Below are 24,725 nucleotides of genomic sequence, written 5' to 3'. Positions count from 1 at the left end.
AGCGAGCGGCACGGCACAGCCCCGGTTGCACTAGGGATGGAGATCGCTTTTATTTAGTCACTCGAGTGCTTTAGTACAGAAGAACAGATATACAGAGATGATACATGTTTGTGCTTCAACACTTTCAAACATTTAGATTCCAGTAATTTCAAGGTAAACAAGTTCCAAGACAGACTAGATTATTTTTTTTTTAAGTTTTCCTTTTTGATAAATTATTTTTTATATAAATAACTGTAACAGAAAAAAAAAATAATAATGTCCAACATACAAGATCCTGAAGCATTTGCATTGCTAAACCGAGAAGGAACTCAAATGGGGTGGGTGGACCAAGGAGGAACCAACAAATATCAGTGCAATGATACAGCCTTTGCCCTAAAAATATATATTTAACTTTATGGGCAAGGAACAGACGGGGAGGGAAGGGGGGGGCTAACCACCAACGAGGCAAGAAAGAGATTTTGGGGAAGGAAAAGGGGGTCACAGCCTTCAGGGGGCGAGAACAAAACAATGGACCCCAAAATATTGCAGTGCATCTAATGGCAGGGGAGGGTGGAGCAATCCTTGGGTGTCAAATAAAAAAAAAAAATTAAAATCAAGAGGTTTGTTTAAATCACTATACACCAAGCTTGTAAGAACGTCACAAGACACAGTCATTAATATACACAGAGTCCGGATGGGGGGGCCCGGAGGGTGGGGGGCCTCGGGGCGACGGCACGCTCAGAAACGCTTCACCACGGGACGACACGAGCAGAGCCGGGCACGGGGGCACCGAGCTTCCGTGGGGATGGGGGAGAGATACATATATATATATATATATAAAAAAAATAAAATTTTATTTTATATATATATATATATGCATTTCAAGGGATACCCAGAGAAGGGGAGGCCGGGCTGCAGCAGGGCAGAGGAGCAGCTGTGCAAGCAAACAGGCCCCATCTCCAGGTTTTGACCATTTTGGTCCCTTTTCACATGGGAATTGCTGCAGTGTGAAGCATCCCGGGTGCCCACACACCCCTCCCACGCCCCCTTCTCCAAACCCTGTGCCAGATGTTGGCGTGCACATCTGGCAGGAGCACCCACCACCCTGAAAAGACAAGGGACAGGAGATGGTGGTGGGGACCCCCCGGCCGAGAGCGAGCAGAAGCTGGAGCGATGGTTGGTGTGTCCGTCCCTCCGTCCATCCACACAGGACCCCAACAAGGAGTGAAACTTTGGGAAAAAGGGGTGTTTTTTCTGTTGTTTTTTGTCATAATCATTCGCTAGCAATGAGCAGATGGATTACTCAGCAATGAGCTCCTGGGTGCTTCGGATAGCTGCAGCTACAAATATATAGATTTTTTTTTTTTCTTTTCCTCTTTTAAACACAATGCATTGGTTTCCTTAATATATTTTTTTCGGCTGTTGTCCCCTCCCTGTGGATAAAATGAGATGGGGGAGGCGGCGGGAGGGGAGGGGGGTTCAACACAAGAACAAAGAGAAGCTGGGCCGGGCCGGGGCTGGGTGCAGGATCGCACCCCGGGCCGGGCGCCCGGCAGGAAGGTGAATTCGGCATCGAGTCGGTGGCGGCGTTTCCTTTTAACTGCTGCTTTCTTCCTCTGTTTTATTGAGTTTCTTCAGCGTGTCCAGCAGTTTCTGTGGGGTGAGGATGTGCGTGGACCCTGTGGGGGCAGAGGAAAAGCAGGGGGGAGCATCAGCGATGGCTTCGGGACCCCCCCCACTGAACCCCGGCCGCCGGCCCCGCTGTCCCCAGCCCTCCCCGGCGAGGCCTTACCTGGCGGCGACGGCCCCGCGCGCCGGTGGAAATGCTTGCGCGAAAATGTACGTCTATGGACGGGGCGGGGGGAAGGTTGTGGGGGCGCAGATAACGGGAAAGGAACGGAAAAGGAGAAATGAAGGAGATGTATGGAGCTGGGTGGGATGAGGCGGGGGCCGGGAGGTGCAGCAGGGTCACTCCTGACCCCTTTTGGGGATGCAGGAGGCACTGGCCAAAAGGCCACCGGGTTGCACGGGGCGGGAGGTGCGGGCAGGCAGCAGGCAGGGACCTTCTGCAGGTCCCCAGGCTCTTCCCCTGCCTGCACGGAGCGTGGCTGGGTCAAAGGGGTGGGTGGGAGCGGAGGAGGAAAAGGGCTCTCGCCTTCTGCTGCCCCTTGCTCGGCGGTTCCCCGGCACGGTGCCAGCGGCAGCTCCCCGCCGTGCTGCCCGCAGCCCGGCCCCTGCCCTCCCCACTGCCCGGGCCCTGCGTGGCCCAACACCGGGCAGCGGCGGCTCAGGGGGACGCCGTGACGGGTCCCACCAGCAAAACCACCGGCAGCTAAACCCTGGCACGGGGTTTGGGGCTCTGCGACGTCCAGGGGCTCCTGCCTGTCCGAGGGCACCAAGCGCCTCAAGAGCAAACCTGAGCTTCCCCATCAACTCGGGATTTCAGCCCCATCGTACCCCGGAGCTGGGGGGCGTCACGGCAGCACCCGGCCTTCGCCGTGGGAGATGAGAAGGGCTGGAGCCAGGACCAGCGCTGGGGTCTGCACCGCCTGCCTGCCACTGCCTGCTCTCCCCCGGACACCGAACCCCCAGCCCCGCTCCAGCCGCCCGCTGCGGGCAGCACCCCGGGGTGCTCCGGCGCCCTGCCCGGCCCCGGGACGTCTCTGCCGGGCAGGCAGGACCCTGACACGCCACCCCCGGCCCCTCTGGCCCCGGCGAGGGGGAACTCATGGCATGAAGGGCCGGGCATGTCTGGCCGAGAGACATGGCAGAGGGATGATGGAGGCGGCGCTGGATGCTTTTCCACCTGGTAGGAGGAACTGCAAGCATTTTCTTATTAGAGAACCAAACGGAAATGAAACCCAAAATAATAATTAAAGAAAGGAGGAACAGAAGAATCAAAGAAAACCCTTCGGGGAGGAAGAGTTTCTTTTTCATTAGTAAGCTGCCTTTACTTGGTTTCTTTGGCTCACTCCATTGCTGGAGCCTGATCCTCAAATGATACCCTAGTAGAGTCCCTGAAGTCGGGGTGCCTCAGGTCCATGAGAAATTTGGTGGGAGTGAGAATGTGAGTAGAACCTGCGGGAGAACAGAGCGGGGCTGACGGCTGCGCCAAGACCCCCCCCACCCCCATTTTTTCGGGGCGAGGAAGGACGCGGTTGCCACCCGGAGCATCGTAGGCGCATGCACGGGACGGTCCCCGGATGAGATGGGCAAGAGGCAGGATGGAGCTGGGCGGTGGTGGTGGCTCTGGTGGCGGGGGGACACGGCCGGGGGCTGTGGGAGGTGATGGAGAGGGGGCTGCTGCTCCCAGGGAAATACAAGGAGCAGATGAGATGCCAGCAAGAGGCTCTACCAGGCACCCCAGGCAAGAATCCAGGGACCAGATGAGACGATGAGGGGCTGCTGCCCCTGCCCTACAAGGTGTGTATCCAGCTGTGCTTCCTCAGAATTTTAGGGGACCTAAAAGCTCCCTGCTAACATCTGGCAAGCTTCCACTGTGTCCTCCGGGCCTGCCCCACGGCTCCTCCGGGACCACAGCCGGGGTGCTGAGGCTGAGCACGCAATGCGCGTCCTGTCGCACAGATGCAAGGCAGGAAAACGCATCTCCTGGTGCGTTGCACGTGCAACAGGACACGCAGCACCGGCGCAACAGGAAAACGCATCTCCTGTTGCCTGCACAGTGCGCGCCGTGGTTGGCGTGCGGCGTTACACACTGCTTTACTCCGTTTTTACTCCCTGTAATGACCCCGATGATGTGCGTGCAACAGCAGCGATTGAACAAAACCAGCCAGAGAGAGGAAAACTGGGAGCAAAACCAGGGATGGGTTGAAGGACGTATCCTGCTCCTGGGGATGGGGGGACACAGGGGGGACAGCGGGCGGCAGGAGAAGACTTTTCCGCAGAGCTCCTGCTCCCGCAGGCATCTGGAGCCGGGAATTTGCGGGGTGGCGGAGGGAGCGTGGGATGAGCAGCCAGCGCGACGGGGCGCAGGGTCCGGCCCCGGCTCCCACTCACCTATTAGCACTTCCCACTTGCCGCTGGCTTGTGTCACCTCGTAGGCGCAGCGCATCTCGTTCATGCTGACGCCGCCCAGGATGAAGATGATGAGGCGGGGGCCGCTTCGGTACTCGCCGGGGGCCTTGTTCTTGTGCCAGTGGCCATAGCGGGCACTAGAGAGAGGAAGAGGAGGATGAAGGATGGGCACGAGGCAACGCTGAGTTCACATCGTATCTAAATCAGACATTAATTAGCTCCCAAATTCCTGCTAGAGCAGGTAAAGTCCAGCTTTCCAGCCACGAGTGCTGCTTGCTGTTACAGGCAGGGAAACCAAGGCACAGGATGCCCGAATGACGGCAGAGCAGCTCGCAGACCTGCTCATGGATTCGGCCCCTGCAGGCAGGTGAGGGATGGACACTAACGGCGATATACACAGAATCCCAGAATCATTCAGGTTGGAAAAGACCCTTGGGATCATCAAGTCCAACCCTCAGCCCGACTCGACAAAGTTCTCCCCTACACCACATCCCCCAACATCTCATCCAAACGACCCTTAAACACATCCAGGGATGGTGACTCCACCCCCTCCCTGGGCAGCCTATTCCACTCTCTGACCACTCTTTCTGGGAAACATTTTTTCCTAATGTCCAGTCTGAACCTCCCCTGTTGCAGTTTAAAGCCGTTCCCTCTTGTTCTGTCACTAATCACCTGTGAGAAGAGACCAGCACCAACCTCTCTACAACGTCCTTTCAGGGAGCTGCAGAGAGTGATGAGGTCTCCCCTCACCTTCTCCTCCTCACACTGAACAGTCCCAGCTCCTTCACGCCAATGTACAGGGGAGGGCAGGGGCGCAGGGCACCCACCTGACGGCAGTGGTGCTGAAGGAGGCGGAGGAGCGGGTGGAGATGTACGGGTAGTGCTTGGTGTCCAGCTTGTCATCGATGGCGTCCTGTGGGCAGAGAGTACGGGGGAGGGTCAGCAAGGAGCCAGGCACGGCCCCCGGCCCTACAACCCCTCTGTAGGGCTGTGCCCAGGAGGAGTGGCCCAACTTTGTCAGGATTCATTTGCATATATTTGCATAGCCTTGCTTTTTGGAACAATTTGGCTGTGTTCCTGTAATAGGGTGCACTTAGGGGGAGGAGGGCACTTGGTGGCACAGGGGGGGCTGCAGCACAGGGGTACACGGTGAGGCTCGAGCTTGGGGGTGTCTGTGAGGTAGGGTATCACAGAATCATCCAGGTTGGAAAAGCCCTTGAAGCTCCTCCAGTCCCACCATGAACCTCACTCTGACCGTTCCCAACTCCACCAGATCCCTCAGCGCTGGGTCAACCCAACTCTTCAACCCCTCCAGGGATGGGGACTCCCCCCCTGCCCTGGGCAGCCCATTCCAACGCCCAACAACCCCTTCTGGAAAGAAATGCTTCCTAAGAGCCAGCCTTCAGGTAAAGGGGGGCCAAGGCAGGGTCCTCTCCTGGGAAGCTCAGGGGCATGAGTTGAGCTGGAGGCTTCACGCCTGCAATCCACCCCTGGGGTACGGGACCTGCTCTTGCTTCCATCAGTGGTGGAGGGTTGTTGCCATCTATGCTGCCCTGTGCAGTCCCCTCTGGTCCTGGGGATGAGGTTTAGGGGTACCCTGGCTGCGAAGCCACCCCAAAAGGGTTTGCATGGACTGTGGTAGAGGAAGGCAAGAGCTGTGTGCTTCTGGAAATCGAGGGAGCCGCAGCCCTGCTTGTCCTCGGTGCCTGGCAGCAGAGGTGGCACTGAACTGCAGTGATCCCCTCCCCAAAACGTGGCTCCAGGGTCTCTCTGTCTGTCTGAGCAGGTGGGAAATGTCTGTGCTGGGGAGTAGGTTTGGTGCCCAGGACCCCCGGCTCTGGGCAAACCCCAGGACCTTGCTCTGATTTGAGGGGCGGTCACGAGGGAGCGGATCAGGAGGAGGGCACTGCCTAGAAAAAAATCACTTTTTGGCTCTGCCCGGTGCTAGCTGAGCACAGAGCTCACGGGGCAGCTCCCATGGGTACAGGCAGGGCTGTCCCTGTGGGCAGGGGTGAACCGTGTCCCCTGGCTCAGCCAGGACATAGGCAATGCTGTGACAAGGCCACCCAGCCGAGCCTGCTGTGGCACATGGTGCAGAAAAAGGAGCAACCAGTTTGTTACCACGTTTTTGTATTGTGGGGATGTCACGCAAGCCAGGCCGGGGCTGTGCATCCCACCCCGGGCCAGCATGCAGGTGGGGGCCACAAAAACCTCCCAAAACCTCCCAACTTTGTTGCAACTGCGGGCAGTGAGCGGCCTGGAGGGCATGTGCTGGGGAGAGGTGTCAGGGTTTGGGCTGGGAGCACCCAGGTCTCCACAGGTCCCTTCCTGGGCGATGCTGAGGTCCCTGCTCTCTCCCCTGTCCCTGTCCTTGCTGGCTCACCTCCATGATGTCCTTAATTACGGGGGTCCATCGGGAGAGCTGGTAGGTCTGCTCGCTGATCCGCTCCTTCCGCTCCGGCTTGCTCCGGCGACGCAGGGTGGACTGGGCAGAAAGAGCACAGGGACACCCTGAGACGTGGGGGCTCCGGCAGTGGGATCGGGGCCACCCCAGAGGGGTGCTGGGGTCACCCCGGGGGGTTACGCGGTTCCCACAGCAGAGTGGGTGCCACGGTCCTTCCAAGGGGTGAGGAGGGCGGCGGGGAGCGGGCGGTGGACACTCACGTCTGTGATGATGGGCACCCCGAGGTGGGCCATGTTGGTGATGATCTCGCTGTCCTCTGCCGGGATCTGAGCATGCTGGATCAGCTTGTTCAGGTTCTCCTCAGTGATACCTGGAAACGCAACAGGGAGACGGTGTCCTCCTGAGAAATGTCTCCCGGTGGGGACACAGCCCCTCCACTGCCCCCTTAGGACACCTGGCCTGGTGGTGGTCAGGGAGACAGAGCTGAGCTTTTCCATCTGGCTTATCTCGGCCCAACCCTGAGTTGTTTGCCACCCAGAGCTGCCTGCACGCCTTGCCCAACCCTGCCCAGGTGCCCTCCTCACCATTCTTCAGGAAGATGTAGAGCAAGATGATACGGATCTTGTCATAGGTGCTGACATTCCCATCCAGCAGGATAGGGACGATGGCCCTCATGGGGTCCTTGATCTTCTCACCTTCAGCATCAGTGCCCATGGCCAGGTCCTGCAGAGAACACACATGCTTGTCACCCCTCACAGAATCACAGAATCATCCAGGTTGGAAAAGCCCTTGAAGCTCCTCCAGTCCCACCATGAACCTCACTCTGACCGTTCCCAACTCCACCAGATCCCTCAGCGCTGGGTCAACCCGACTCTTCAACCCCTCCAGGGATGGGGACTCCCCCCCTGCCCTGGGCAGCCCATTCCAACGCCCAACAACCCCTTCTGCAAAGAAATGCTTCCTAAGAGCCAGTCTGACCCTGCCCTGGCGCAGCTTGAGGCCATTCCCTCTTGTCCTGGCGCTGGTTCCTTGGCTCAGGAGACTCATCCCCCCTCTCTGCACCCTCCTTTCAGGGAGTTGCAGAGGGCCATGAGGTCTCCCCTCAGCCTCCTCTTCTCCACACTAAACCCCCCCAGTTCCCTCAGCCGCTCCCCATCAGACCTGTGCTCCAGACCCTGCACCAGCTCCGTTGCCCTTCTCTGGACACGCTCGAGTCATTCAATGGCCTTTTTGGAGTGAGGGGCCCAAAGCTGAACCCACTCATCGAGGGGCGGCCTCACCAGTGCTGAGTACAGGGGTGAGATCCCTTCCCTGTCCCTGCTGGCCACGCTAGTGCTGATACTCCCCTCAACCCGTGGCTCAGTGCAGAGCTGTGGGGCAGGAGCTGCCGGCCCCAGTTGTCCCCATGAGGATGTTGGGGGGGAGGTGGGGCTGGGGGAGCCGGTACCTGTTCGACTCTGCAGAGCTTGTCCACCGTGCCCTGGTAGTGCTTCATGCAGTCCTCAGCCAGGTGCAGGTGGGTTGAGTACTGGGGAGACAGAAGCGGTGCAGCCACCCTTGTGGTGCTGGCAGCAGCCGAAGGTCCCCGTGCCACCACCCTGGCCTCATCCCCTGCACACGGCCAGGGACCCTCCAGGGAGAGCTGCCGTCACCCGCTCCCCGGGGGGGCCCAGCACCAGCGCTCTGCACAGACATTGCCCCCCTCCTCGTACCTTGCTGAGCTCCTTCTGGTACTGCGGCATCTTCTTCAGCATCTGGGACAGGTCTCTCATGGTGGTCTGCAAGGGAAAGGGATGTGGTCACTCACCCTCTGGGACTTGGGGACCATGAGCAGAGGGGAGATGACCCTCCCAAGGACTTCTGTCCCCACGCGAGCCCCTCGCAGGCCTCTGGTGACACCTGCCGTGGCATTGCCGGGTCTCCTCTGCTGCAGCTGAGGGGCAGGGAGAGGGTCTGCAGCTCTGCACACTGGAATGGTGGGGGGAGAAACCCCCCGAGGACCCTCCTGCGGAACCCCCGTGAGCTTGGCTGAGGCTGAGATGGTGCTTTCAGCTTCTGACCACTTTTACATCCTATTTTCATTGGCGTCCCCTCACTGCCACCAACCTGGGGGCTTGGGAAGGGAATTGGCTGGGGACAGAGGCAGCTGCTGCAGGGTGGGCAGGGACCCCGTGCTGGGGGCAAACCAATCCCCATGGTGCAGTGCCCTCCCAAGGCATCCCATGTCCCCAGGGCTGGGCGTAGGGCCAGCACCCCACAGCCATCTCCCCCCAGAGCACCCTTAGCCCTTTGCAGAGGTCCCCATCGAGTGTCCCCAGGACACTCCACCATGTGCCAGCCCACAGTTGAGCCCCCCGGGTGCCCGTCCCCAGCTTGGCAGATGCAGTCGGGTCACCTTATCGCCTGTGTTCATCCTCTTGCTCGAAGAAAACTCCTTCAGGGACCGGGTCACCTCCCTGGGGAGAGGAGAAGGGCGCAGCCGTCAGCGGGGAGGGGACCCTAGCAGCAGGGTGGGTGGCAATGCTGAGCCAGTGTCCCACCCAGCTGGCAAACCGCCCGCAGGGACACTCACTGGGACACCTCGGCGATGTGTTTGTGGCGCAAGGTGACCCACAGATCGTCGTCCTCATCCAGGAGAACCTCCTTAATCCGGGCTTCCCCGATGCCGCTTGTCTCATACCTGGGAAGAGGGCAGGGAGCGTCACAGTCGGGACGGGGCTGGGCGGGGTATGCAGTCCCCTCGCTGCCGGGGAGGATGTGGGGAGATGGGGGGACATAGGGGCTCTTCTTGGCTCTTATTTCAAGCTGGTTTTGCATCTCGCCTTCTTGTACCCCTTCAGCTGCTAAATGGTGGGAAGGGATAAAGGGCTGAAGGCTAGAAAAGCCCCTTTTGCATCAATCCTGCCCATCACGCTTGCCAGACTGCAGGCAGGAATGGTTTCTCCCCGTGACTTGTGATGGATGGAGGGATGCTGAGGCTCAGACCCCATGGCTGAGCTTCCAACTCCCGCTCAAGGGCTGGACTCGTTTGTGGGGCCGTGGTCGTGGGGCCAGCAGTGCTGCACTCACTTGTAGACATCATTCTCGATGGGCAGCAGGTCGTAGCTCATTGCCTGGAAGGTCAGCTCGTGCAGCACTGGGGAAGCAGGGTCGAAGCCGCGGTCCAGGATGAGGAGCTGGGAGCGAGCCTTGTCCGGACCCTGCAGAGCCAGGGCGAGGCATCAGCAGCGGGTCTGGGGGCTCCTCCAGCCCCACAGATGGTCAGAGGAAGCCGGTGCCATTTCGGGGTCCCTGTTTGGGGTCTGCAACTGCCGCGTGGCAGAGCTCAAGCAGGATTTTAGGAGTGAAGCATCACCCGAGCATCCTCCCCCAGGGCTGCCAGCACCATCCCTGCTCACCTCACCCATGGTGGGGTCGTCAGCCTTGTAGGCGTCCAGCTTGTCCTGGATAAGCTGCGCCAGCATGGCGTTGTCCTTGTAATCCCTGGAGGAGGCAGGAGGAGAGGTCAGCTCCCCGGGGCGGGCAGCTCTCGCCATGGGATGGGGAGGAGCTGCTGGTTTCCCTGTGCAACGTCCTTGGCTCGTGGGAGAGGAAAGCCCTGCGCAGGTTTTGTTGCCCCTTTCCACCTCTCCTCAGGGTGCTCTGCTTTGCCTTGGTCTATCCTACATGAAGTGCCACTTGGATTTTAGGCTCCCACCCCTGCCCCGCTCTCCAGAGCACCAAGTCTGAGCCTGTTTTTACACTGAGCACGAATGTCTGTCCTGTCTGTCCGTCCCACCATCGCTGCTGGGGGAGAGGGCGGGTCCAGGGGGGGGGGCCGACCGCGCTGCCCTTACCCCCTGTACCGCACGGCTGGGTACTCCTTCAGCGTGGCACACAGCGTGGCGATCTGCTCGGCCAGGCGCTCCAGGATCGGGTTCTTCATCTGGGCCTTGTGGGGGCTGTAAAAGCTTTGGAAGGAGTCGGCCGAATCCAGGGAGTAAACCTGGGAGGTGCAGCAGGAGGGAGGTTAGAGGGGATGCGCTGCAGGGGATGTCCGGAGGACAGCAGCCCCGCAGGACACCCCAGAGGGTTTGGAAACCAGATTTAACCCCAGATGAAGGTCCCCAGCTGAGCCCAGGACCAGACAGCTGGAGCTCAGTGATGCTCGGGGGCATCCCTTGGGCTTTCAGCTGCCAGCTCTGGACCCTGACACCTTCCCCAGCTCCAGCTCTGCAGCACAGTCCCGACCCATGTGTAGCCCCCCCAGGGTGAGCAGGGGAGGCAGGAGACCCCCTGCCCACAGCAGTCACCTGCTCCCAGGCAGGGAATCAGAGACCCAGGGACAAGTAGGGACATGCTGCTCCCTGGCCATGCCACCAGTGAAGACCAGAAGCCAATTTAGCTGCATGTGGGGATGCCAAGAGGTCATCTTCCGCCTGTCTGTCTCCCTAGAAATGCTGAGGCTTGAGGGGTTAACGGCACCAAGCGGGTCTGGCACCATCTGTCCCTCCCTGTCCTCCTCGTCCCCATGTCCCCAGGACAGGCAGATGGCCTGGGCCAGCTCCCCAGTGCCCTTGGCTGGGGGCCGTGCTGGGGGTGGGGGGGGGCACAGAGCTGGCCAATGCGGCTGCCGGCACGGGGCCAAGGCACTGCGCCCGCTAAATCCCCCACGGCGGATCAGCCCCGAGAAGTAATCAAAAGAGACAGGGAGGAAGAGCCGAGCAGGGGGCGAGGAGCCGGCCAGGGGAGAGGGGTGTGAGGCTGTTACACAAATCCTGATGGGCTGGAGAAGGACCCGGTGCGTTCCCTGGCTGTCCCATCCCCTGGACCACCCCAGCAGGGACAGTCCCCAGCCCGGCCTCACCTGGGACTCAGAGGGGAGGAAGGCAATGTTGATCTCCGTCAGGGTTTTGATGACCTTGGCAGCACGGGATTTCACCAGCTCGTTGAAGAGGGCGTCGGGACAGGCTGCAAGGGGAGGAGGAGGAGGAGGGTAGTGCTCAGCATCCCTCCATCCCTGCTTGCTTGCATGTGTTGCAGTGACAGGGCCTTTCCCTCCCTTGTTTCTTTCTTGGAGGAGGGCTGGCTGCCTGCAGCACCTGCCCTGGGGCGCAGGAATCTGGCCATCCCTTTGATGGAAACGACCTGTCTGCACCCACAGCCACCCTGGGCCATGGGCAGGATGGGGCTGTCACCCCACAGTTTGCTCTTTCTCCTTCTCTCTTGCCCAGGAGGTGCCAGTGGGGAGCTGGGGGCCCAGGGTGCCTGGGCAATGGGGTGGGAGCTGCGACCCCCGGGTACTCACAGTCAGTGAAGAAGACGTGGGCAGCTCTGTACTTGGAGGTGGGGGGATCCTTGAAGTCGTTGATGAGGGAGTGGATGGACTGCAAGAGAGAAGGGACCAGCTGGGCTGGGCAGGGTGGCACCGCGGGCATCTCAGGAGGGTCACCCAGGGTGCTCCCTCCTGGCACGGGGGAGCTCTGCCTCTCTGCTCCACCACCCCGGCAGCACCGTTGGCCTCGCTGGAGCCAAGACGCTTCCCACGGGCACGGCTGCCCGTCCCAGCATGGGCACCCCCCTCACCGCCCCCCAGCCCACGGCCATGCCCCCACACCCCACACTGTGTATTCACCTTCTCCGAAGGGGTGATAAGATAAACGGCCTCCAGGCTGGGCAGCGGCTCCCGGCGCTTGTTGATGTCTTCCACAACTAGGCGGGGGGAAAAGCAGAGGCCATGGCAGGGATGGGTGTGGGCAGGGGCGCTCGGCTAGATGGGGTTGTTGGATGTCCCACGGCAGCACAGGACCAGCCCTGCCAAACCCCTCCGTGTCCAAAACATCCCTAATCACTCGCCCCTGCCCACCCAGGAGCTGGGCTTCCTTCTTTCCAAGGGCTGCAGGGAGCTATTTATAGGGCTGACATAAAATAACGCCTGGTCTCCTCCTCGGACTGAGGTACTGCCAGGAGATAAGGTGTTTGGGCTCCTCCAGCCCCAGCAGCCAAGGAGGAAAGCTGTGAAACATCAGCCTGGCAACTGCAAAGTTGGCCATGAGCGATGGGAGGTAGCATGTCTCCATCCCAAGTGGGATGGGGCTGGGTGGGGGCCGTGCTGCCACCTCGACTGGCTCCTGCCAGCCTGGAGATGCCTTTGTGGGTCTCCTGGTACAGAGGGAGGTTTTGCCCTTCCTACAGCGAGGTTTGCAACCTGGTACTCACTTGTTATTCCCTCCGTCATGATGTCAGTCATCTTGCAGCAGGAGGAGAGCATGCGCATGCTGAGCTGGTCCACCACCAGCACCTGGGGAGAGGGGCTGTGAGCTGGGGGCACGGCAGGCAGCCGGGGAGCTGCCCTTCCCCACCCCTCCACCACCCTTGGGGGCTCCCTACCTGCACCTACCCCCTTCCCTGCTTCCTCCTCCCCACTCTCATCCCTGATCCCCCCCAGTGTTTGGTACTCACCTTCCATTCGCCCTTCTTCTTCACTTTCCGGATCACATCGTGCATAATCTCTGCAAGAGAGGGAGCACGGAGGGCTGTGAGCACCCTAAGCCCCACCCTGCAGCACCCTGGGGCCCGTTGGCAGCAGTGGGGTCTCTGCTGGGGGCACCGAAACCCCCATCCATGTGTGGGACCATGGCCAGCCTGATCCCCTAGTGCCTTTCCTGGGGACGCGGGGAGGAGATGGGGGGTGGTTTTGGGGTGCTCAGGGAGGGGTGGTCACCCCCCAGCCCTGTTTTTCTCTCGTGCTTGGCACTAACAGACAGAGCCCACGCTGGTGGGGAGCCACAGGTTGGTTGAGGGTCAGGGAGTCCCTCTGGGGAGCCTGGGGGCTACCCCACATTGTCTCGTCCCTAATCCGAAGCGCTGGGAAAACAACAGTGGCTTAAGAGCTCCTTTTAGAAACAAGAATCAAGCGGCCTGAGCCTGTTCCTTGTAATCCCCCACAATCTCATTTCGCCTCCTGCAGATGCTGGGTTTACACAACAGCCGGGACAACAGCACCTGTGGGTCCCCCCGCACCCCAGAGACCCCTTGGGGCTGGGACCACCCCGCACCCATATTCCCAGCACAGACACCCCACTTCTGCCCCATGCCAGCCTGCAGGGCTGCTGCCCACGGGGTGCACGTTAAGGCCATGCGAGGAGGTGGCCCCAGCAGTGGGACGGGGATGTCACCTTTTGGGGCTGGGTTGCAGGAAGCGGGTTTCAAATAGGTACTGGCCCTCCTGCCAGACACACGTGCTGCCTCAACATCTGTGTTGGGGGCCATGAGGTGTGCCCAGAACCTTGAAGGTCCCCTTTTTACTCTGGTGAATGAACCACCACCCCTCACAGAGCAGGGACATGCCAAGGAACTGCCTGGCTGAGCCCGGGGGAAAGAGTCTGCGTCTGTGAGCAGCTGCGCCACGTCCTCCGCGTGGTGCTTCTCCCTGCTCTGACCCTCTGGTCCCCGGGAGAGGGATGGGAATGCCCAATTAAAACCCAGTTAAGTAATGTTTTTAAATTAGAAAACACATGAGGTGTGGGGAGCCCATTGTTGAGGATGTCACCCTGTCAGCCTCAGCCTTGGGACCCTTCCCCTGGGGGATTGACCCCAGGGGTGCTGGTCCCCCAGGTAAAGCTCAATTTGGGTTTATATGGGGCAGTTTGGGGCCTAAATTTGTCCCTTTTTTAGAATAAGGCTTGAGGGAGGTATGCAGAAGGACCTGCCCTGGGAGCACACAGCCCTAGAAACTCCTGCTTTTGGGTGATGCTGGATTTGGGCAAAACACCCCATCTTCCCAGCCACCACCCCCTCTGGGGATCTGCACAGGAACGAGCGGCTCGGGGCCGACCAGGACCTTGCAGCAGCCCTGTGCCACATGGAGCATCCTCACCGGGAGAGCAGAGGGGCCCTGCCAGGCTTGGCTCAGCCCCAGCATCCTGGGGTGATGCTCCCTGTGGCTCCCCCACTCCTCTGGGCTCATTCACTGAGCTACTGTCCAAACACTCCACCGGGATTTCACAGGCTGAGCGAGGCTGTAACACCCCCCAGGCTGCCCGCAGGGCTCAGGGCCGCAGCACCGGGGTGGGGACTGGTGCCAGCAGGGATAAAATGGGGGCCTGTGAGCATCGCTGGTCTGTCTACCCCGATGTAAAACCTGGAGGCAGCTGTTCCTACCACTGCACATCCACCTCCTCCCCAGCAATATCCACCTCGGGGAAGCCCCAGAAGGATCCTGGCCATGAACTTTGGGTCCTGCCTGCCCTTGGTCACATCCTTTAGCCTATCCATCAGTAAAGGGGGTGCAGGGCACCTCCAGGCCAGGGAAGTGGGTACAGATGGTCTGTACTGCTGAGCCCCTGAGCTGGGCACTGCTGGGGGTGCCAAAAGCTGCTGCCTGCACCCATGTGTGCTGCCCACAGGAATCAAGGTCACCCACGCAGCAAAAAAGTGAACGGGGAATTATCCTCGGTCTTAGGCAGGAGCTGGCAGTAAGGGCTGCCTGCATGTCCCCGGTCCTGCTCTCTGGTCCCTCACTGCAGGAGCGGGGCTGGGAAGGAGGGATGCCAGCGCATCCCTCCCCTTCCTTTCATTACTCACGTTTGGCTCCTTCCCAGGCTCAAGGATCCAGGAATAACAGTGCTGTTTACGAGGCAGCACGCACGCGCCCTCCATCCCACACCAACAACCTCCGTCACAACCGACAGGGAGTAAAGCCCTGCAGGGCCATGCCGGGGCACCACGTGCCAGGCGGCGATACCCGCCGGGAAGGGGTCAGGGTCCGGCTGCGAGCAGCCAGAAAGAAATCCTGCCCCTGGGATGAAAATACCACTTTGCTCCAGGGCCGGGAGGGGAAGGAAGGAAGGAAGGAGGCTGGGAACGAGCGTCCCGAGGGCCAGGGGAAGGTGCCGGCGGTGCAGAGGTTCCCGCGGTGCTCCCGGCACCCTCCGTTTGCTGCGGCAAGCGTGGGATGGGGACCCGGGGCAGGGGAGCCCGGAAAGGGCTCCCTGAGGAGCTGCCTCCGCCAGCCCTGAGCTGCTCCTCACCAGGGCAGCCGCTGCAGGGGACATTTTGTCCTCAGAGCCTGGCTTTGTGGGGACTCTCCATTCTGCACGGGTGTGGGCTGAGCGGGATGCGTGCGATGGGGGGAGCGTCTGCCCAGCTGTGCACCTCCCGGTGCCAAAAGTGCTGTCATGTCCCCTGGCCTGATCCGAGCACCCTGATGGGCCTCCCAGAGCAGAAACTGGGCACCTCTGAGGGTGATTGCTCTGAGCTTTGTGGTTTTAGGGTGTCCATCCCCTGGTCAGAGATGGGCCCCCACTGGCACCAGGGGCCAGCCCTGCTCCCAGCCTGCTGCAGAGCTGAGGTGTGCCTTGCAGCCAGGCACAGCCCTTCCCTAAACCAGTGTCCTCGCTTGCCTTGACCATGGGTCAGACCCAGCTGCAAAGTTAAGCAGCCTCCAGGTCTGTTCTTCCACCAGCTGCCAGAGCCAGCTCAGAGCCCGGGCAGGGTGGGGAAAGAGGCAGATCCACAAAGAATCCTCCAAAGAGGGGCCCTGGCAAAGCGTGGGAGGGCACGAGACATAAACCCGACCAAAAGCGTGTGACTACAGTGTGCTGCTTGGAGGAGACGTGGCCATGACCTGCACCTCCCCGGTGTCCTTGCAGCAGCCATTAAACCCCCAGCTTAGGGAAGAGCGGTCTGTTAACGCTTGGGTGAACCAATAGGGCAATGCTAAATGCTGTGGGTGACCACAGCTGGCACGGAAAGGGGGAAGCTGTGGGAATTTTGAGGTCAAAAGGTACAGTCCAACAGGGTACAGCTGCTCCCTGGAGCTCTTCTGGCTAATGTGGCTGCTAGTGGTAGAGCTGAGGCTGTAAGACCAAAGTTCTGGCTAAGGCCAGAGCTGAGAAGACACCCGGACCTGTCCTCAGAGCAGGGCAATTTCTAGGCAGCCTCTCTGGCAAGGGCATGTCTAATCAGGAGAAGGGATGCCAGCACATACGCTATCCAGGATGAGCAATACCAGGGAAGGCATCCTTGAGCCAATTCCGCACTCAGTTATAGGATCAGCAAGACACTCCCAGGGAAAATGGCAGCTCCTCTGCTCCCCGAGGTCCCCAGGTCAAGCCTGGACGCCTCCCAGGAAGCAGTGCTCTCACATCCCCACATCAGCAGGTCAGACGTTGCTGCCCATGTCCCCAAACAGTCTGGCCAGCCAGAGCTTTCGGGCTCTAACGTCAGTCAGTGACGCTCATAGTCAAGCTTTTCATCTTGGAGCTAAACCAGGTTTCGGAGGAAAAAATGCGTATGCGTATCTCATCCAGTGCCTTCAACACTTGGCTTGTCTGGACCTACCACATTGCATCTGTTTCCTTCAGGCTGGAAGAATTTTAATTACAATTTCTACTGAGAACAGACAATACAGACAGCTCTGGACTTATTCTCCAATGTGGAGACAACATCAGTGCCTACGGACAAGGAAGTACATCTCACCCACAAACGGAGGAGCTCCAGTGCTCTTGAGTAACATGGTCCTAAAAGTGCAATCATGCAGATGACATGCTTGAGAGCAATCACCTCCCTCAGCTCACCACCTGCAGTTAGGCTTGTTCTCAGGGTGAAGTGTGGCACGAAAATGACCCGCTGCAATATTTTCAAGCAGGGTCAGAAGCTGGTGACATGGTGGCCTAGTAGGACTCGAGCCCATACGTCACTCCAAGAGACCGTGTTATTTACACCAAGCTGGCCAGGCAGCCTTTCTCCAAGCCTGCCTTGCCTCACTTGCTCATGGCAAAAGCAACCAGCTCCATGTCTCCAAGTGGTTCTGGGGGAAGAGGGACCAACCCTGCTGTTGCTTGTGCCCACACCAACAAAACTGACCAAGTGCAGCCTGCACTGAGACAAACTGCCCCACGCCTGTTATCCTGCTTCAGAAAGAGCCTGAAACCTGATGAGCAGCCCTGACCTCCACCGGTCAGTGGAAGCAGTAAAACCTTGTCCTCAGGGAGCACCAGGACGGGTGAGGGATGCTGCAGCCTGAGGATATTTCTGCTCTAGTGCTGACCCTTGGCCTGTGCCAGCAGCGATGGCCAAGCCCTTCCCACCCAGAGCAATGCAGGAGGCCAAACTCTTGCTGCTCAGAAATGCTCCTTTGCTGCCACATCCCAGGAGCTCACAGGCTGCACACCTTGGCCTGACGTGGTGAGGGAAGAGCGAGTTGGGTTATGGATGGGCAACAGGCTGTAGGAACTGCCCAAGGTCCTACAGGAGACAAGTGGTCTCGACCGTGGGCTTTTCCCTGTCACAGGCAGAGCTCAGTCCCTTCACTCTCCTCACGCGTCCTCCATTTTGGGATCTAAAATCCCGGAGCAGCTCTGGAGAGCCAGATCACAGAAATCCACACTGAGGTTTGCTCAGGACCCACTTCTCAAAAGCTGTCATGCTGCATCTCCAAGACAAACATGTTTGGCTTTGGGTTGGCTTGGCAACTGCTTTTTTGCTGATTCATTAACTAATTGCCTAAGACAGTGTGAATGTTACATAGATACAACCACGTGTAAATGTAGTGCAGCACAGATTTACCTCTGAACATCCTCAGTGGGGATCTCTAGGTGCCAGTGTACCACCCCCACGCAGTCCCCAATAAAACAGGCTCCATGGACCAGAGGGTGGCAGGAAGGCCATCGACCCCACTCAGGACGTAGAGAATAACTCTATTTACAGGAGGCAAAGCCTAACTGATGTCCTTCAGCGTGGCTAAGAGCCATCGCAGGGATGATTTGAGTCTGGAGACCACTGTGTCCATAAACCAAGCAAGTCTCAAACACCTCCCCTCCAGCAGTCCGTGTCCTGAACACCTCTTTTTCTCACTGGATTATTTCTGGTGTCCACCTGGAAGACCTCAGCCTTTCTGGAGGACACGTTCCTCGTGTAGGAACCTGCTGGTGGTGCAGCCCAGGTGCCATCCAGCTGCAATAAGTCCTGCATGGGCAGAACTGCCCAGGCTCAGCTTCATCCCTTCCTAACCCAACCCTGGATGAGGTGAACTTTGATATTTTCACATCCAGAGCAGCACCGCACGTCTCCCTCAGGGCCGCTGGTGAAACACGCCACACGTCAAAGCCACACCGAGCAGTATTTGTGCTACTCTGGGGAGCCACGCAGCGCTGCGTTGCTGCTGGGGCTCTAGCTTCAAGGATTAGTCATGGTAATCATAAACCTGTGATTAATTCCTCCTTTTCCTATTTGCACTGCTCTCATGAAGGATGTAAGTATTTATACCTGCCGGCCAAACCCACGGGAAACCTGCACAGCCTAGAGAGAAGGAGGACAGAGACCCGGAGATCTTGAACTCCTTAGACATTTTATAACACACCCAAAAGGAAATAAGGGAAATGAAATGCATGATCACACCCACAAACCGCTCTCATTAACTGCACCGGAGAAACAGGGTAAAATTCACAAGGATTTTCACTGTGGGATCACTCCTGGCACAGCTTCCTCAGGTCTGCACAAGGATCTGGGAGTTGAGCAGAGCTTGTTCACCTGGTAGAGTCAATGGATCACAGACCACGTCAGGTCCCTTTTGAAGGTGTCACCCTTCACTAACGCTTGCCCTCCTCCACCACGTTTCCATCCCCAGCGGAGATGTTGTACTCAGCTGCTGGCAGCTGTAGGTGCTGTCAGTGTGGCCAGCGTTGGTGGTGCTTCAGTGCCAAGAGGAGCCAAGAGCTTTGCTGCAGGAGGATGGCACACACGGGGTGTCACAGCGTCCCAGAGGGGAGGTGACCCTCTCCCAGGGGTAAGTCGCTCTCTCCTACACGTGTGGCTGTGACTTTCTGAGCTGGTTCTTCTCTGCCTTGAACCAAGAGGGAGCAAATCACCAACAAACTGGGGCTCTTCAGGCTCAGCTCAGTGGGAATCCAGGCCTAGGTGCCCACGAGGATGCTGGGGGCGAGATGGAGGGCAGCTGATGTGCAGCTGAACTGGTCCAACTCTGGGTGGTCTTTGCTGCTCTCTTAGTGGCACAAGGTCAAACCATCTGATGGGCTCCATAAATGACCCTACAACACACATGTTGACATATGTGTGTACACATTCATGCGTTTGTGTGTGTACATGGGCAGCGTGGAAGCTCACAAATTAATGCACCTTCAGCCTGATCTATTTTTGCGCTCTCCAAAACACAAGAGCCAAATTCCTTCCCGCACCGTGAGTTGGTGGACGCAGCATCTGCTTCTCAGCGTGCAACCAAAAGCCATGTGACAATGATTCTCTTTTTAAATGTGTTGATTTTGTGGGAAGAGGGAGGGAATCTCTCCTGGGACATTTTTCTCAGAGGTGCAGGGGAATCAGACCCAGACCTTACTTTTATTTTTTTTAAGGGGGAGAGTCTAAGTCCTTTATGTCAGTGGCTTTTTCAACCTTCTTGCACATGCAGACACTGGTGGGTGGATGTAGATCTGCCAAAGTGAGGTCTGTCGTTCTTGGTAACCTTCCATGGTCATGTACAGGCAAGTATTCCTCAGCCCCTGGTGTAGACCGTGGTTTGGAGACTCAAATTACTCTGCAATGCGTGTGAAGGTGAGCCCTGAATTTTGCATATATTTTTTCAAGCTTTTCCAACTCAGAGCTGATGGAGGCGAGACAGACCCTGGTGCCAGGGCTAAAGTCTCCAGCAGAGGCTTTGCCAGACGCCCATTCCTGTACCCACACATCGGGCAGGCAGCACCGTGCCGCCCGCAGGACTCCCCGGAGTTGGGGTGGGCTGCCCAGGAAGCAACTGACTTCAGGGTCTGCTCCCACCCATGGGGGACAGGGTGCAGGGACCCGCTCCTCCTCACCCATCCTCTTCACCATCATGCTGAGATCACGGCAGGGCTGGAGGCTCTGCCCCTGTGCAGGCAGGAGGATGCAATGTGCATCCCTGCAACAGGAGCAGCCAGCCCTGCACCCTTCGCTGCCTCCTCTTCCTCTTTGTGGCAGAGACCTTGCCAGACCCAGCTCTGGGGCAGCACATGAGCCTCGTACCCTGGGCCCTGAGATGGGCTCGGAGCATCCTCAACAAGCAGCGTCTGGCCCTGGAAGTCTCCCTGTGCCCTCAGCAAAGGGGTGGTGGGACCTGTGAGGTGCCCCGAGCAGCCTGGGCGAGTCATGCACCAGCAACTCAGCAGCAGGTCCCCTGGCTGTGCCCCGAGGCTGGCAGTGGGCTGGCAGCCCTGCCCGTGCCTCCTCCCTGTCCCCAAAGGTGCACAGGCAGCTTGGCATGAGCCTGGGTCCCCAAGTCATCACATCCCAGCGTGGGCCAGGCCGGCATGGACCCTCAAGAGGTACAGGTGGGGACGCTGAGTGACACGGTACGGCAGCGAGTGCTGTACATGGGTGCCGAGGGCCCATCAGACCTCGTCCAGGCAGGATTTAACCGTGGGGCTCCTCGGTGCGGCTCTGGCAGGCAGGCACCCGGGCACGGGTCAGCCCTGCGGGAGGCTGTGCAGGCAAGGATGCTCCGTGGGAGGATCGGCCGGTGTCCTGGGGGGAAAAGATGTTTTCTTGCTGTCCCTGGAAGGGAGCAGGGTGCTCCCTTATCCTGGGGCTGCTCTGCTTCTCCCATCTGGCCGTGACAGCAACATGAGCAAAAGGAAGCCCTCGGGGAGGTTTGTCTCCTCACGCAGGTGAAGGGGTTGGGGGTTTCAGACCCAGCACCGCTACCACCTTCGTACGCTCTGGCTACGTGTCCTGCCCCAGCCCGCTGTGGTGGCAGGCGCTGCACAGGTGTCAGCCCTGCAGCACGGCCCGTCTTGCCTTGCTGGGGATGGTTCAATGGAGTAAACCCAGCCTCCTCCTCCTCCTCCTCCCCACTGCAGGGTGCTGCAGGAGAACGGGGACCAGGCTGGGCAGGGGAGGCTCAGGGCAGGTTGCCCTGAGAAGATCAAAGGAGGCCCTGGGGCAAGAGAGGATGGGAGGAATGTCCACGTGGTGGGGGGGTAGATGAAGATTTTGGGGACGGGTGTCCTCAGAGGTGGCACCAGCTCTCACGTGTGGGTGAGATTTTTCTAACCAGCACCAGAGCAAAGCAACTGGTTCTCCAGTGGTTTTCCAGATGGCCACAAAGGGAACAGAAGACACACCAGGAGAACCTGGGCCTCGGGCATCACCTCCAGGGCCCAGCGCACTCAGCTCCAACCCCGTCCAGAGGAAAGCGAGTCCTGGAGGGACGCAGCCATCGCTGCTGGATACTGCAGGGAGGCGCGGGGTCAGCCCGCGCAGCACGCACCCCATGCCTCTGGGGGGGTGACAATCCGGTTCTGTCCATCTTCTACAACACTCACCCACCTCATTCCCCCTGCCCACCTCCTCCCACCAATCCGGAGGCCTCCAAAACCCATCTTGTAATGGCACCAGCTGGTCAGAAGAATAATCCGGGTCTGGAGGGAAGCCAGGGCAGAATGCAGCTCTGGAGGGGGGGCCTGGCTGAGCGAGCCATGGCAACGCGGCAGCATCCTTCCCTCCCTCCTCAGGAGGGAGCCCAGCAGAGATACCCTGCCCCGGCGTCAGCCCCGGGCTTGGACCTCTTGCTCCTTATGAGCAAACATCTTCTCCTGCAGGTAAACCTTCAGGGAATCCCTGCCCAAGAGGAGGCTGGCGCAGTGAGGGAGAGCCGGGGAAATCTTCTGCTAGCCGCATTGGTGCCCAGCGAAGGGGGAGGGCTGGGTACCCTGCAGACTGGTCCGAACTCTGGGGGAGCAGCTCCAGCACCTCACGGCAGGAATTGACCCACCAAGACCAGGCGCTTCCCCTGGCAGCCTGAGGAGCACCCCGAGCCCCACAGGGTGCTCCTCCGAGGGCCCCGTCCCTCGCTCCTCTGCAGCATTTTGCCTGCACAAACCCTGCTCTCTCCTCCCAGACACCCACGCTTCCCCGATAGCCCCGCTACAGCACCGCTGCCCAGCTACCAGTTATTATTTTCAGTCTGGAATGATATTTTCCAGGGAAGAACAGAGCAGTTTGTCACTAAACCCTGAAGGGAAGGATTGAGCCAGATTTCCGTGATGCTGCCTTGAACCTGTGTGTGTGTGTGTGTGTGTGTGTGCGCGCTCTCTCCCAGCCTATTTCAGCGCAGAGACAATGAATGAAAATAAGGGACATGCAGTGGCGCTGGTCTCTGTCTCCTCTTAGTGAGGGTGCTGGATGAGCTGGATGCGGCCCTGCCTGGGGGTGTGTGGGTGGCTGGTCCAGCTTCCCCCCCCCCGCCTGTCTGGGCTGGGGGCTGCTGCTTTCCCCACCCCGGCTGCGAGAGGACCAGCCCCCCCAAAAAGAAAGCCCAAGAGCCAACCTCCCATCCTGCAGCAGAGAAACAACAGGGCATTTCCCTGCCTCTTCCCTTTCGTTTTGCAGCTGGCCGGGCTCGAACCCCCAATGCAGCACCCCAGGGTGCCGAGCAGGGAAGGGGGGGGGGGGCCACGGGGATGGCGCAGCCCCCCCCCCCCCCCCGCCCCGGGGGTAGGTAACGTCTGGGAACAAATCAGGGGCATCCATCCAGGGGGATCCCCCCCCCCATATCACCACCCACCCGATCACACCACCAGCCCCGGCCGCACCATCCGCAGCCTGCGCGGGAGGGTTTCGCTGCACAACGCAGCCGGAGCCACCCCACCCGCGGGGATTTCACCCACGTACACACACCGCCCCCCCCCAACCTCCCACCAGATTACACACCAACCGCCCCCCGCTCCAAAAAAAAAAAAAAAAAAAAAGCGCCGGCCCCGGCTGGCCACGATGCCACGGAAATAAATCATGCGGGAGGAGCGGGGAGGGACGAGAAAGGCTTTTCATGGCTGCGGGGAGCCCGGGGGAACTTTCCACCGTTTCTGCTCTCGCTTTGGTTATTTTTTTTTTTTTTTTAATGCGGAGTTTTTCGCTTTAATTTTGCTACGGGGAAGGGAACTGCCACTCCTCCCCTCCAGCCTCCGGCGTTTTGGAGAACACCCCCCACCCCCCCCCCCCCCCCCGCCATCAAGGCGTTGAAAATATCATCTTGCAACAGCCGGGGGAAGGAGGAAGCGAACCCGGGGCCGCTCCGGGCCCCCGCCGGCCCCTCCCCAGCCCGGCCGCCAGAAATAGCACGGCGGATCGGGACCCCAAAGGGGGCCCAAATGCCCGGGGGGGGGTTGGGGAGGAGGGGGGGGGGCGGGCATGGTCACCCCGGCATCAGGGAAGCGAAGTCACGTCCGGGAAAATAAAAAAAAATAATTTAAAAAAATCACCATTAAAGCGGGATTTGCTGCAGACAAAGCCGAGAGGCGCCCGGCCTGTCACCGCGGCGGCGCTGGGGGGGCATTTCTGCACAGCCGGACCCCCTGTGACCCCCCCCGTCCCCCCTCCCCGGGCTCAGACCCCCCACGGGGGGCGATTGGGCTTTCCTGATTATGCTCTGATGGGGCGATCGCCCCGCGGCCATTCAGGAGCCAGAGGCGGAGGGGTGGGGGGGACACACGAGCGCCTGTCGCTCCTGTCTTCCCCCCCCTCCTTTTTTCACCGCCCCCCCTTTTCCTCCCCTCCCCTCACCACTGCAGAAAAATCCCAACAGCCTCAACAGCCCCCCTCCCTAAAAAAAAAAAAAAAAAAACCAAAACAACAAAATACGGAGGGAGACAGCAAGTCCCGACACCCCCCCAGCGCACCGGGCCGGCTTGTCCCCACGTCCTGCCGGCTGCCCCACGGGGGTGTCCCGTCCCCGTCCCCCCCCGCCAGGCGCTGATGCCGCCCCGAGGGTCCGTATTGCGCATCCGCAGCATCCCCCCACCCGCGGAAAAGGGCAGCCGGAGTCTTGTCAGCTCCCCCCCCCCCCCATCGCGGGGTGCGCAAGTAGCGCGGCCGGACGCGGATCTTACTTTCTCCCACCACAGCCTTGAGTCCGATGGGGGCCATGTCTCCGTGCCGGGGGGGTCCGCAGCGGCTGGGGAAGGATATTGGGGGGGGGGGGGGGGGGGGGGGGCACCCACACGCACACACAGCCGGGTGAGGCTGCGGGTGGCGGGCGCAGCGCCGGGCGGCGCAAGGATGCGGAGGGAGGGCCGGGGGGGGCCGGGAGCGGGCGGCGGGGGGGCGGGGGGGGGGGCAGCGGGCTCCGGCGGCCGCGGCGGGGCTCAGCTGACTGCGCGGAGGGACGGGCCGGGGGGGGGACGGACCGCGCGTCACTGCGCCCCGCCCCCGCCCCGCCCCGCGCCGCAGCGCAGCGCCCGCCCGCCGCCAGCACCCCCCCCCCCCGCACCCGGCATCGGTCTCCCCGCACCCGGCATTGCCCCCCCACCCCCCCAGGAACCCCCCACCTCGCACCCAG

General features: G+C 59.9%; 1 protein-coding gene across 2 annotated transcripts; it reads right to left on the bottom strand.

Annotated features, from left to right (window-relative positions):
• Positions 1-25: 25 nt before the first annotated feature.
• STXBP1 (syntaxin binding protein 1) lies at positions 26-24,446 on the bottom strand. Of its 2 annotated transcripts, XM_074891549.1 has the most exons (20): positions 24,277-24,446; positions 12,860-12,909; positions 12,617-12,698; positions 12,033-12,109; positions 11,706-11,784; positions 11,265-11,368; positions 10,255-10,403; positions 9,817-9,901; positions 9,488-9,618; positions 8,991-9,098; positions 8,814-8,874; positions 8,131-8,196; positions 7,866-7,946; positions 7,003-7,141; positions 6,679-6,788; positions 6,398-6,499; positions 4,842-4,927; positions 3,997-4,151; positions 2,934-3,057; positions 26-1,658 (listed from the first exon to the last, which is right to left on the bottom strand). In XM_074891549.1, exons 1-19 carry the CDS (start codon positions 24,311-24,313, stop codon positions 2,948-2,950), a joined length of 1,812 nt encoding a protein of 603 aa, XP_074747650.1. In that variant the 5' UTR covers positions 24,314-24,446; the 3' UTR covers positions 26-1,658; positions 2,934-2,947. The 2 variants fall into 2 exon arrangements, with proteins under 2 accessions (XP_074747650.1, XP_074747651.1); XM_074891550.1 differs by lacking the exon at positions 2,934-3,057.
• Positions 24,447-24,725: the final 279 nt, after the last annotated feature.

The sequence above is a fragment of the Strix uralensis genome, chromosome 21 (genome assembly GCF_047716275.1).
Source record: "Strix uralensis isolate ZFMK-TIS-50842 chromosome 21, bStrUra1, whole genome shotgun sequence".
In the NCBI taxonomy this organism is placed as follows: Eukaryota; Metazoa; Chordata; class Aves; order Strigiformes; family Strigidae; genus Strix; species Strix uralensis.
The sequence above is the reverse complement of the archived record's forward strand: the minus strand, read 5'-3'. Positions and strand labels throughout refer to the sequence as shown.